Source organism: Drosophila mojavensis, unplaced genomic scaffold (genome assembly GCF_018153725.1).
Source record: "Drosophila mojavensis isolate 15081-1352.22 unplaced genomic scaffold, ASM1815372v1 contig_136, whole genome shotgun sequence".
NCBI classification, from domain to species: Eukaryota; Metazoa; Arthropoda; class Insecta; order Diptera; family Drosophilidae; genus Drosophila; species Drosophila mojavensis.
The window spans coordinates 15,812,625-15,827,655 of NW_025318667.1; the positions used below are offsets into that span (position 1 = coordinate 15,812,625).

General features: G+C 36.5%; 1 protein-coding gene across 4 annotated transcripts in view; it reads left to right on the forward strand.

The window, feature by feature from the left end:
• Positions 1-668: 668 nt before the first annotated feature.
• LOC6583968 (frequenin-1) overlaps positions 669-15,031 on the forward strand; it is a 28,997-nt gene continuing 14,634 nt past the window's right edge. The window contains exons 1-3 of one of the 4 annotated variants that reach the window (XM_044007028.1): positions 669-830; positions 905-1,045; positions 12,180-12,490. In XM_044007028.1, coding sequence (XP_043862963.1) covers positions 12,427-12,490 — 64 coding nt within the window. In that variant the 5' untranslated portion in view covers positions 669-830; positions 905-1,045; positions 12,180-12,426. The remainder of the gene's footprint in view (positions 831-904; positions 1,046-12,179; positions 12,491-15,031) is intronic. The other 3 variants (XM_044007032.1, XM_002009592.4, XM_044007033.1) reach the window with 3 other exon arrangements.

Consider the following 15,031-nt stretch of genomic DNA (forward strand, 5'->3'; position numbering starts at 1 on the left):
TTTTTTTTTTTGAGCTGTTGCTTATCTTTTGTAGCGCCTGGCATTAGGCAATGGCTATTTTCATTTAATTTTTGGTCGCATTGCTGTTGCTGTTGCTGTTGTTGTTGCTGTTGTTGGTGATTTGGTTGGAAGTTCTTGTCCATGTTGCTGGTGCAGCTTTTAACACGCATACCAGCGCGCCTCTAACACGCACACCAGCACAGCACAGCTGCGCTCACCTCTCTGTCGCTGTGGGTGTGGTGAAAAGCTCGCCGCATTTGGTTGCCTGCTGCCTGCTGCTGCTGCTGCTGCTGCTGCCTGCGTTACGTTTACGTGTGGTGAGTTCGTTGCTAGTGTGCGTTATATAAGTCGGCTATGAACCGCAGCCCGCCGCTCCACACACATGCCGCACGCAACTTGAAGCAGCGCCAGGAGCCGTAGCAGCGGCCCCAAATTCACCACGGACCAAGTTGGCAGCACCGTGCAGCCCCATTCATGTATATATATATGTGTGTGTGTGTGTGTGTGTGTATAGTTCTTGTGCTTGCTGTTAATGCTCAACGCACACACTGACACACACACACACACACACACACACACACACACAAAGACGTGGAGAGACTGGGCATACGAGACACACGGCTCTCATCTGGCACACCATTAAATGTTTGTCGGTTGGTTCGTTCGCTCGTGGAACGTGGCAACGCTTTCAGTCGTTGATTTGACCGCCAAACAAACGCAACGCAACTCGAGTGCGCCAACACGTCGAACACGTACACAAACACCAAGAGCAGCAAGCGCAGTCAGCGCATCCAACAACAAACGCCATAAATATAATATTTCTAACAACAGTTTGTTCGCCTTGTTACCACTTTTTTTTTTTTTGTTGTTGTCGACAAATATATATATATATATTTTTTTAAAGTTAACAGTTTTTTGCACAATAAATGCCTTAACGAAAATATATATACAGATATATATATTTATTCAAATATTTAATATAAAATTTAAATAAAATTTTACAAAATAAACAAGCGAGAAATATCAACGACGTCAAGTATTGAAAGTAAGCAACAAAACAAAAGTGAAAATAAAAACAAAAAATAAATGAAATAACGGAAATTAAAAAACAACAACAAATGCCTAATGAAAGCATGCAGAACAAAAGCAACTATAGCAATAACAATAACAATAACAATAACAATGAGCAGCCAATCAGGCAATGATAAAGCACAGAGACAAAACAAAAAGGACCAAAACATCAAGTGTTTATATCACCTATATATATAGATATATATAAATGTGTTGCATACCTTTGTGCTGCAGGAAAGTCGCAAATATATATATATATATATAAATATGATTACATACATACATAATGTAGATATATTTATATATGTATTTGTATGTGCTTGGAATGTGGGGCTTGGCATTTGTAACGCTTACAAAACTTGACCCAAATTAACATTCTGCGGTCCAGCAGTTGCCGCTTTTCAAAGGCAGCTCGAATGGGCTGCAGGTGGAAGCTGCGATTTGACTTGCACACACACGCACACACATGCATAGACGGAGGGCACACACACACACGCACGCACACAGAGAGAGAGAGAGACAGACACAGACAGAAACACACACGCACACACACACATACAAGCAGACAACGTGCAAGGATTATGTAAACAAAAAAATAAGTTGATTCACTCCCACTAGCAGAGGCAGCAGCTGCGGTTGCTCCTCGCCCCGACCGTTCCGCCCGTTCCAGCTGCCCGCCCCGCTCTGCCCCGCCGTGCCCTGCCTCGCCTGTCACACTGTCAGTTTGTCATTTTGTAAGTCTTTCACTCTCGGATGGCATGCCCCCTTAACGCTGTGCCACCCGCACCCGCAATACACTGGCACCTCAATGGGTGCAATCACCCACACAAATGCCATGTAATCATAATAAATACAAGCCGAGGCTGAGAGAACCAGCAAGTGAGACAGAGACACAGACATACTGAGCGAAAGAGAGGGAGAGAGAGAGAGAGAGAGAGAGAGAGTAGGTAGCTACTACTGGCAGGGTATATTGGATGTCTGCTTTGTCCAAATGCAATCCGAAATCTGTCGCTGGCTTAGCTACACGAAGATTGCGTGCCGAGCCTCAATTGCCGCACATTCGACAGCTGAAACGTGACAACAACAACAACAACAACAACAACAACAACAGCAACTCACAGGAAGTGCCTTTTAATTTATAACAATTATTAAATAATTGATAATGCAACAAATCTCTTTACAACAAACGCGAGGCCATCGTCCGAGCAACGCCAAGTGTCAAGAATTTTGTCATTCCAATGTAATTTGTGGTGCTTCAGTGAATTAAAAAAAAAAATAGAAAAATTTTGTATGCTGACAATTTTGAAGTAACTGTAACTGACAATAATAGACTTCTAGGTATACCCAATAGATACGTTTAATTGGCAAAATTCTCAGAAAAGTTATTTTTGTTGCCGAATTTTCGTTCCTAAAGTGTTAAGTGTAAATGGGTTTTGTGAAAGGCTCTTTACACTTGAATTTCTTGAATACATTTTCACACTTTTCTTTTAATGCTATTTCATAAAGCGTTATGAGGGTCCAGGCTTTGTGTTTAATACGTTTGGAGCGCTCAATAAAAAGCTAGAAGCGTAAATGGGTTTTGTGAAAGTTCCCTTGAGAGACTCGATTTTTTGTTATCCAGTTTTCACTCGCCTCGCAAAGTGTTAATTCATTTTAAATACCCGCTCAAAAAAGGTGAAGAGTATATGGGACTTGTGCCTAATACTTTAGAATACTCCAGCACATTGCTTAAGATTATAGATGTGTTTTGAGCTTAATACTGCTAACAAAGCTTTAAGAGAAGGTTTTGTGAGTGGCTCCTCAAAAGTTAGAGATTCGACTTTTGGTATCCAGTTTGAATACTTCTAAATACCTTTTGAATACTTATTGACATTGAATATTTTACGCATATTCCTCAAGCGTATATTTGGGGCTTGTGCTCAGAGTATCTGGGTTCTGAGAAAGGTTCTTTTGTTTTGACTCAACTCACTACGTGTTCATATTTTTTAATACTCTCTGAATCCTTACTCATATATCTCATAAGTGTATTCGTCTTTGCGCCTAATGTTTTACCATGCATTACGAGCATATAGCATTTGTGGAATATCCATTGGTGGCAAAAGACTTGCATTTGGGTTATCTAGTTTACCTTTGAATACTTTTTGAATACCCATGCACATTCAATATTTTACAGAAAGTAAAGAGTATTTAGGTTTTGTGAAAGGTTCCTCTATGGTTAGAAACTCGTATTTCGGTTTGGACTCGTCTGACAAAGTGTTCATAGTTTTTGAATACCTTTGAATACTCACGCCCATTTCTTAAATGTATATCAAGGCTCTGTGCGCAGTGCCTTAGGGTCTTATAGATTTTGTGGATTTTCCATTCGTAGTTAGTGACTGGACTTTTTCGAATTTATGAACTACTCGTCTGACGAAATTACTTTTTGAGTGCTCCTTCACAAAACCTTGAACAGTTTCGAATACTTGTTTTAAATACTCGATAGAAAAACGAAGACAGGCAATATAGGTTTTACTCTGGTAAGGAAACAAAGATGATAGTATGTAGGTTTCGTGGTATATCCATCTGTAGCTGAAGCATTCAATGGCCACTTTCGACTTGCTGCCTTATCAAGTCTGAATACCCACTTTATACGTTTTTTACGCCGTGCCTTCCATGTCCCTCTCTACATGAATTCTTTTATATACTTCTAACTCAGCTACAGTTTAATACTTTTGGAATCCCCCACCATCTAGCCCGCATAGCTTTACAGCCTGCCAGCGCAAAGTTTGCTCTCATAAATTACGGTTGACCCAGCTCAGTAGTAGCATAATTTATCAGGTGGTGCGCCCGTCGAGGAGTGGCCAATCGAAAAATATCGATATTTGATTAAGTTCGGTTGTTAGTGGGAGTCGGGAAACTATAATTATGCTGTCCTGTGCGCTCGACTTCTAACATATTCTTGTTGCCCTACATAGGATATATGGATAATTTATTGATGTGCTTTATGCTTTACAACCCTGAGAGCTATGGATTTTTGTTAATAGATACATAGTCTATCTGGGGCTTGATGTGTTTAGATGCGAGTGAATAGATATGTCCTTATGTGAATTTGTATTTCTGGCATTCGACGAGGCATTAGCGTAGACAGCGGAGACCCTGAGGAGTGATTGAAACTTTCAATTCTTCATTGCCTTTAATGAGATAATAAGCTGACTTCAATTGGCCAGTATATGAGTAAAGCAAAAGAATATTAAATAATTAATATAAAATATTTATATTCTTGCTTTTTAACTTCTTTCATTCTGAAATATCTATATATTTATACTCCTTCACAAAAATAAAATGAGTATATTGAAATTAGCCTAGAGACTTGAAATTTGGATAATGGCGAAACGAAAACCGTATTGCACATTCAGCCATAGCAAAGATTTTACTACACTTTCTACACTTGTCAATACATATGTATTCAGATAGGATAATTTTGCTACAAAATTCACCTCTAAATAGGGGGTTTAGCTCTTAACTAATTCTACTAAATGTCTTGTAAAAATATAAAATTTGTGTACAGATTTTTCACTTCATAACAACTACAAAAAAAAAAAAAAAAAAACCCAAAATTTTATTTTTTCCAATACAACAATTAAAAATTAAGAAAAATCAATGAGTTGACTTTTTCCACTGAGAATATTTCAACAGCAATTTACAGTTCGCACAGCTTATTAAAAAAACAAGTAAGAACGTTGCAGTCGGGCGTTACCGACTGCGGAATACTCATTCACATCCCATCAACAATTTAGTAGTTAAGTTTCGCTCTAATACTGTAGAATATACAGGTTTTTCCGATTTGCCACGCCCCAACTGGGCGTAGACACCTCATTTTTGGTCAGTTTTTAGAAAGAGATAACGGTACCCTAACTGAAAAGTTTGAATGCTTACCCTCAAAAAATGTGAAAATTACAGGGTATTTTTCGATATGCCACGCCCCTAAGGAGGCGTAAAAATTATTTTTGGGGAATCGATAGAGGATGCTACCAGTAACTCAACTATCCAAATTTGAAGCTTCTAGCTATTATACTTTAGGAGATATAAACTTTTGCGGTTTGCCACGCCCCCTGTGGGCGGACATATATCCGACAAAACTTTTTGGTCTTGGGTGATCAGTCCGAGTATATATACAAAATTTGAGGTCTCTGCCATCAATAGTGTCCAAAATATAGGAGAATTTAAAAAATCACTATATCTTCAGGTCCGATTTGCCACGCCCCCATTGGGCGTAGACTTATAATTTATCTTCAGACTTTATAGAATCATACCATTAGCTGACGTGCAAAATTTCAGCACTTTAGGTTTACAACTTTAGGAGATACAGTTTTATCCTATTTGCCACGCCCCCAATGGGCGTAGATATATCCGCCATAGCTCGTGATCTTGGGTGGTCAACGCGGACCTACATACCAAATTTCAGCTTTCTAGCTCTTTAACTAACATGATTTCTGGTATATCGGAAAATGCATTTTCCGATTTGCCACGCCCCTAGTGGGCGGATCGGGAAAATTTTAACACTTTATAAATCGGAGATATACACGAGTATGTGTTCAAAATTTCAAGTCTCTAGCTTCAATAGCGCCGAAATAGATTGCGTTCATACGGACAGACGGACAGACGGACAGACGGACGGACGGACAGACGGACAGACGGACGGACAGCAAGACGGACATTGCACAAAACCAATATACTGATTCACTTTCGTGAATGAGTATAAAAACGCTTTCACATAGAACTTTATTCTACTATGACTTCGTATTTCTATACCTCGAACCACTCTACTTTATTCTGCTTTAACAGTAGTTATCCTAAGCGCTGCATCGATCTGCTATTTCAACAGTTAATTTTTGTTTTGTTTATACACACGCATACACTCTCAGATAGCCACATATAAGCATAGTACGCACTTTATGCAACAGCTGCGTTTCTTCCCATAGAGTCAGTCTATATATGAAATTAGTTATTTATTAACTTGGTTTGTAGATATTCGATCTTTGTGATAAATATATGATATATATATACATATAGTATAGTACCCAGGCCCAGGAAAATACCATTTGAAAAAAGGGGAAGCTAGTATATGATTATTGAGTACTCTCACATGAAAAATTTCTTGAATGTTTGCTTTATTATCGATTTGTTAAGAATAATATTGTCTACTTTATATAGAAACTTAGTGTGGTGTGTGTATAACAAATTCGAAATATCCTAAGTTAAAGGGAACACAGTTTACTTTAAATCAATATTTAAGCTAAGCTTTAGGCTTCAAATAAAGGGATCGATTGTTATCGATAATGAGGAAAGGGAACATGCTATTGATGCTTTTAGTATGTATATATGTGTAGCAGAAATATAGGTATACTTATCTATTTTTATATGTATATACATATATGCAGTATCACAAATTGACGTGGTAAAGTAAGAGTGAGCTGCACAACAACATATCGTCTTATTATTAGAGTAGTGTTGGAGGAGAGAGAGACAGAAATATAGCTGCTGGTGAGCGTAGCCCCGGATGATGCTGATAGAGAATGAGATGGCATGCACGTCTTCTGTCGAGCTGGCATTTTCAAATTCTATCGATTGAATATTTATTGATAGATCGATTTTTATCGAAGTTAAAAAAAAGGAAATATAAAGTTCTTTATGGAAAATAATTTCAGTGTAGACTTATTACAACAATAAAAAAAATTTTTTTTATTAAATTTTTTTTCAGTTGTTGTCCTAACTCTATCGCGCATTTTTTAATATACCTTAACTATTATAGTGGTTAAGTATCACAGAAATTAGAAGAAGTTCGTAACAGAAAATATGTTTTAAATTTTACGTCTTTAGCTTTCACTCGAGCCAAAAAAATGGATTTGACTAGTTAAATTTAGTTCGTTAACCTAATCAATTATATCCTTAGTTAATTTAAATAAGTCAGTAAGCAAATAAGTCTTGAATAAACGAAATAAACACGCTCCTTGCTTGATGCGATTTGTTCAACATGAAATATATATGCATGCATACATATATTTATAATATATTTATATATGGAAATAATATATATTATATGGCCATGGCTTACGACAGTGTCAACGCGTTTTCCTTGCTCAAATTTTTATGTAGAGCATAAAAAATGAATGCGGCAAGCACTTAAATACTCATATTCGCATTCGCATTCGCATTCATTTGAAAATTTATGATGACTGACTGACTGTCATTCGAGTGCTGCACAAATATAATTCACAATCCATTTAATTCGAATAGCTCGTCCAGATTATGGCGATGGCTGCCAACGCCATCAAAGTTGACAAAGTTGCCAAAGCCCATAGTTTTGCTGGCGTGTGTAAACAGAACGAAGCATAGGAGCAACAGGAAAATACCAAAAGAAAAAAACGTTGCATACGTTCAGGCGTTTCGTTTTTATTTAGGCACAGCCGAAAGCAAAGTAAAAGATGAACATACAAATGCAGCAATAAAATTGCAACAGCATGAGAAATAAATGCTGCAGCAATATACACACACACACACACACACACACACACACACACATACAGACAGACATATATAGACACATACATAGCTAGGGCGACATTCATTCAGATAAAAAGCGTCGACTTACACCTACAAGTCAGCAAAAGCCACCGAATTTGGGTAGGTGGGCGTGCCAATGGCAAAGGCGCCTGTGTGCTTGTGCGTGTGTATGCATGCATGTGTATGCGTGAGCTACCTGCATCTCTGTCTGGCACTGCATTAGCAGCCAGCTGTGAACGAAATAAACGTACAAATATTTTTAGTGTGAACAATTCTGCAAAGCGAAATACTGAGAAAGCTTTTCGCAAGGCATTACACACGAATGCACAAATACACACACACACACACAGGCAAAGGCAGCTGACAAGATAACGCACACACACACACACACTCGCTCAGTTATGCACGCTTATGCACATGCAGAGAATGAGTCGTGGTTAGTTAGAAAATGCCAATAGTATATGCAGTAAAAAACAAGGGAAAAGAAAAACAAACAAGAGGCGCTGTGTATGTGTGTGTGTGTGTTTACAAGTCAGGTGTTATCGCTATTGTGTATGTGTGTGTGTGTGTGTGTTTCTGTCAATTTCGTAAACAAACGAGGACAAAAACGACTTTTAAAATAATAGCCAAGGCAAACAACTGCCATGCCATTGATCGAATAATATTTAATGTCTTTGTTTTCCATAACACAGCCAGCAAAAGTTTAGCCTGATAATATCTGCAAGCAAAAGAATACAAAAACAGAAAAGAAATCGCAAATAGTTGAAAAGTATTTTCATGTACAAAAATTGCCAAGTGCAACTATTTAGTTACTTTTAACGAGGCGATAACGCCGGACTATGCGGCCGAATGGCCTGAACCCATTGCAAATAAGCAGGGTGCAGGGTATACTGGTTTTCTGTAACAGGCTGAAGGAGGCATGACAGAGAGCATAAAGTATATGTCTTACGATATTCGACTGCCTGTTCGGTAGTCTTTCTATCTATAGGACTCAGAATCTTTAAGAGAGCACGTGCAGATCAAGTTTATTTAAATAATTGATAACTATTCTGAGTTATGGACTTTTTTTTCTTTACTTATTCACTTATACAATTTACAGATTTTTTACTTTTTTAATACATTTTCGAATTTCTAGTACAATTGAAAATATAGCCAATATTTGACAGAGCTTCCGGCTAAACTATATTTACAAATACTCTATAGAATACGTAGATTAAATACAGGCAAATTCATTAAAATCCGTGAAGTAAGGCAGAAGTTATAAAAGAAAACGCTTGACTAAGTGCTCGAACTTTCTCCATATAATCATACATATACACACACAAGTGCATGCTTGTCTCATCTAAAAATCGCAATTGAATTGTGCTTAACCTATCACCTGTTACTTTAGCCTGCATTTACCAGCTGGTGTTCGAGCAGTGAAGTGACGGTGTTGGTAGAGGCGGTGAGCGTCACTAAAACGTCTTAAGTTTACTTAAAGATTTTATTGGTCTTATAAAATGCGATGTATTTAGATTTTGTAAGCTTATGCCACATAAAACTAGAAATAATTCCTACTAAGGGTAGCATAGCACTTAACTGATAAAATATAAACATATTTATAAGAAAAAAGCTAAACTAGATTCATGTTAACTAGCACATTAAAAACGCAGATCAGACCCTACTCTGATTTCTGGGTATTTTCTAGTCGGCTATTTTTTCTCGACTAGAACTTTTTACTTGGTTTCCTTCTTATTTTTCATTTTTTCAGTCGAAAATTTGTATATAATTAGCTCAGGGTATTTCCTTAGTGCTCTTACGCAAGCAGAAATTAAGTTAATCTATATTTTTAAGGCTAGGGAACGAAAGCGCAAACAGCATTTGCAGCTTTGGAGAGGCAAGAGTTTGCAGCGATATTGCAGACAAAGTTTATGGGAATAGTTGATGGATATTTGATAGATTTTAGTTCAGGAGGTTGTTGCCTGGCTATCTTTATATATACATATATGTATACAGATATATGTGCAATTGGAAACCAAACGGAATTTTAATATTCTGTGTGGATTTTGCCCCTGAAGATTCGGCTAAGCAGCATGCATGAACTACTTGGGATGCTTAAAAAGAGAAAAAGCGTTGCCTACTTTTGTGGGCGGGCTGAGTATGTGGCTTTGATTTTGGCTGTTGGCCCGCACTTGACACTTTTTGCTGCGGCTTAACGGCCGCCTCACATGCCAGCAGCTCGGCTAGAGCACCGCCAGCTACTAGTTGTTATTGTTATTGCTGTTGCTGTTGCTGTGCGTCTGCGTCTGAAATTAACAGCATTTATTTCATTGCATTTTTATGCGCCTCATTGCGAGCGACATTGTCAGAGCCGTCGCCGTCGCCGTCGCCGTCGCCGTCGTCGTCGTCGTCGTCGTCATTGTCGTCACTCGTGTCTGTCTGCCTGGGCAAACAAAGGCAACTTATTTTTATGCTATGCGCGTCAGTGGCAGCAGGCAATACAAATAGAGCGAGAGAGTGAGAGGGAGAGGGAGGCTGGGAGCAAGGGACAACATTCAACACCACCCTTGGCCACTCTTTACCCACATATGCAGGGTTAAGTTTCTTTTTTATGCGCTTTTGTTAGCATCAGCGCCCCGTTCTGGCCATTTTTTAGTTGTTGTTGCTGTTGCTGTTGCTGTTGCTGTCACTGTTGCTGTTGCCATTGGCAACTGTCATGAAAAGTTCGAGTCTAGAGTTGACCTGAAATGTGAAATGTGTGCGCTGTATTTGGCGTGTGTTCTGTTCTATTATGTTTTTGTGTACGTCTTCATTATTCCGTTTTTTTTTTTTTTTTTTTTTTTGTGTGTGCATGACACGCCTCGTCTCTCCCAAATTGAACATCCAGGCAACGGCCAGGGTCTCGCCCACAATCCAACTGCTATCGTCTCTTTGTCCGAGTCATCAAAATGTCTACTGTCAGCTTTGTGTTGGATTTCATGCAAATTGCACAACATCTACGCCGCACAGCCATAACAAATGAATTGTCAACAGGATAAACCGTAATCCATTATGCCAAACGGTTGCATCTAGCAGCAGATCAATCTACTAAATCCCGTCAATCGAGCTAACGTTTCGTGCATTTCGCATTTGTAGCCATAAATGAAAATACTATATATAAATATATATCATTCATCAGGCATACGTAAGAGGATAGAGGTAGTTAGAGAGAGAGAGAGAGAGAGAGAGAGAGAGAGACAAGGAGGGTGATAGTGAGAGTGAGGGAATATGAGAGAGCAGATAGAGGAAAGAAAAGAGAAAGAATAGGGAAAGGGCAGAAAGATAGACAAGAGAGAGACAGAAGAGTGAGAAAGAGTAGAGCAGTGGGAAAAGAAAGATTGAGAGAAAATGATATGTAGAACGAGATAAAAGATTGATAATAAGAGTGATTCCAAGAAATAGAGAGAAAGAGAGAGAGAGCGAGAGATAGAGAGAGATAGGAGAGAGAGGAAAAGAGAAGGACAGAAAAATATTTAGGAAAGACATTGGAGGAAGAATGATAGAGAGAGAATGTGGGAGAATAGGTGGAAGCGAGAGAAGAAAGAGAGACAGACTGAGAGAGAGAGAGACAGAGAGAGAGAGAGAGAGAGCGAGGACGAATAAAGAGAGACAGGCTCAGATAGAGAGAGAGAGAGAGAGAGAGAGTAAGTAATCGAAATCGTGGGCTAGCGTCGAAGATAGAGAGAGATAGTGAGGGAGGGAGAGAGAACGTAAAGAAAGAGAGACAATAGAGAAAGGAGAGCGTCAATAAGATGAAGATTGAGAAAATAAAAAATCGAGGTGAGAGACAGCAATATGGAAAAAAGTACAGAAATATATACAAGGTTCCATTAAAATTTGTGATACAAAACAGTTATAAAGATACTAAGTGAGGGAGGGAGAGAAAAAATGAGCAGACAGAAAGCAACAGAGAAAGAAAGTGCGAGAGTCATATGTCAGTTATAGTTTTTTTGTAAAAATTTGTATATTTAATTAACAAATTTACGTGTACCGTTAGAGGCAGGTCAGTCTTTCAAAATCTATCCGTTTATTACAAGGTCTTTTCCATATTTGGGATAATAGGATCATTGCATCGTGGTTAATCTGAAATCTGCTTTTCCCGGAATAGAGCTATTTACGTACAAACAATATTTAAAGGCCCAACTTAATTAACTATGTTTATATTAAGCAAATTCTTTGCTTATATTTAGATAATCGATTAAATTTATAGTACATGTATTAGAGACGTGCGTTTGAGGGCCGAGGGCAGCTAAAGCGCGCAGTTGCCAGCTTATCAATATAGTCGTGGCTTATCTTCTAATCTGAACACCTGACTATCGGCACACGGAACACATGACAAGCGGACCAAGCACAATATAGCACAAATTAGAACACGAAAAAAAATAAAAGAAAAAGAACAAAAAAAAAAAAGAAAACGGAAAACAAAATCATTTCAAGTCGAATCAATAGTGTTTGTGTGAAATGGTGCAATTCCGCTGTAATGCTTGTTATAGTTATAGTTGCTTGTGTGTGTGCGTCTATGTGTGTGCCTTTTTTTTTTTATCTAGCGAAATATTATAGAGCATATTAAAAAACTTTAGGAAAAGTTAAAAAAACGAAGAAGAAACAAGTTGTGAAACTTAAAAGTTCGGCACTAAAAAGCAATAGTAGTCAAGTGCTGCCAAAAGGTGAAGCCTCAGCAGTAACAGCGCCGTCAGTTAAAGAGCAACAACAACAACAACAACAACAACAACAGCAGCAGCAGCAACCAGAACCGGAAAGAGCAGCTGTAAGAGGAAAAACAACAACGACAACATGGGAAAAAAGAGCTCGAAATTGAAACAGGATACCATCGATCGTTTAACAACTGACACATACTGTAAGTAGATAACCATCAGCAATATACGATGATAATCTTATTTGGTACTTGGCATAGTTATTTGATTGCGTTTTTCATTGCGATTACCACAACCATTCAGAAACAAATTAGAGCGCTGCAGTCGGGTGTTGCCGACTGTGGAATACTCATTCAAATCTAGTTTACGACTTGTCACGCCAACAATGAGCTTAGATTTATCCACGATATCTTATTTTATTTATTTATTTATTTATATGGGACACTTTATTTTTCATCAATTTACTGCATACAAAAGTGTTGTCTTTAACATATTTTTTTATTTTTATTTAAGAGAACATGACACATTGTCCTTTTCTACTTAAATATAAATATATATTTTTATAATATGGAAATTGATTCTTTAGAGTTTAACATACATATGGGGAAAAATTGATATAAAAACCCCATAAAAATAACTTTACTTGACTTAAAACTAGAACTTAAGTTAAACTTATTTCTACTATGTATGTAAGATAATATTATTAATGTGTGGGTAAATGGAACCTGAACATCTATTTATGAAGTTAGAATGCAGCTTCTCTATTCTACTTGATGCTAATTCTACCTTTGCTTTCAAATGTAACTCCGTAGTGGAGTAATACCACGGTAGGTTATAAATCATTTTTAGTATTTTATTTTGTAAAGTCTGAATTTGATTTATATGTACATTGGCAATATCAGCCCATACCGGAGCCCCATAAAATATTAATCCACTATATCTTATAGATTTTGGCCCGAACTCAAAAGCCACGCCCCTAGTGGGCGGATTGAAAAAATCTTGACATTTTCTAATTCGACGATATATACGAGATTTCACGTCTCATCTATTCATAAGAACAGCCTGACAGACAGACATGGCACAAAACCAATATACTCAATTCACTTTCCCGAATGAGTATTATAAATAATTTCAGCAATACGCAAATCTTTTGTCACTTCAAAGACGCTGAACCATTTAGTTAAAGCCTCTAGGCTTGAGTGAGCCTCGCGTAGAGAGATAGAGAAAGCGAAAGAGAGGAGAGGGAGAGTGTGGCAGAGCGGAGCGTCATTAATATTTAATAAGCTTAAGCTGTCTAAGCAATTACTTATCTCTCATTTAACTCAGTCCAAAGTCCACAATAATGCGCACAGTTGCGCTCTGTCCACTTGTCATTCCCCACTCTAACTCAACTTCATCAAATTTGCTGCAACTTTCACGAATATCTAAACAGCTGTCAAAGAGCATAATGCCAATTCAGCTCAACTAATTATGTTAATGAGCAATGTTGTTGTCCCGCTCTTATGCTCTCTCGCTGTCTCTGTCTCTTTCTAAATTCTTCTGTCACTGTTGAGCTCTACATGTGGCAGGCTTCTAGTGGAATTCGGGACTCGTTTAAAAAAAACATAAAAATCGGTTGGGAATATAAATATTATTATTATTTAAATTTCCACAGATAATTTCGTATAGTTTTTTTTTAATAGATGCCAACTTTTTAAAATCAAAACTAATTTAAAATTTAAATAAAAAAAAGTAATATTAATAAAAAAATTAATTTAAAAAATAAATTCATTTAAATATTTTAAAATAAATCAAAAAATTAAAGTATTGAATTTGTGAGCATTGAATTTCGAATTCTTACAAATGATTTGTTAAATAGAATATTTACATTTTATGAAAAATTTAAAGCATATAAATTTAATAGATTTATTTATATTCTTTCTATTTTACAATATAATTAAAAAAAAATATATTAAATATGAATAAAATATTAAATAAAAACAATTTTATTTTTAAATATTTAAAATTTTTAAAATTATTTTATTGCTTTCATTTTTTTAATTTTAAATTTTCTTTTTGTATAGCTGTGTGTTTTTTTTCTTTATAATTTACGATGGTTTGTTTTTAATTTTCTTGGCAGCTTTTAAATATTTAGTTAATTCTGTGTTAAATTTTATTTATTATTTATTTATTTTTTATTTATTCCATTTGTTGAATTTATTAATTCTAAAACTAAACTAAACTAAAAAAAAAAAAAAAAAAAAAAAAAAAGGACTTTAAATATTTTTTGTGGGACTAAAATCATTTTTTTTTGTTTTTGATTTTAAGCATGAATATTGAAAATTGCTTTATGAATTTTTTATTTTATTTTTTATTGTATGTAACAGGCAGAAGGACGCGTGGCAGAGCTCATCAAGTATTTAAATTTTTGTTTTTTTTTTTTGTTTAAATTTTCTTGTTATTTAAAAAGTTTTAGAATAAATATATATACATGTATTAAAATTATGTTGTATAGAAATAATACCATAGCAGAAATATAGTTTCGTTTAAGAGCACATTACAGCTATTTGCAATATGTCCGTACTGCTCTAATTACACAGAGCTTTGGACCACTAAGCTGAAGCACCTTCAGCAGGCATTGCTGGTTCTTTGTAGTCGGGCAGCTTTTGTTTTGTTGTTTCTCTATCATTATTTTAATTAGATTCTGCTGGTCATATTTTGCTGTTGAGTATTTTTGTAATTCTCTTTTTCTCGTTTTCTTCAGC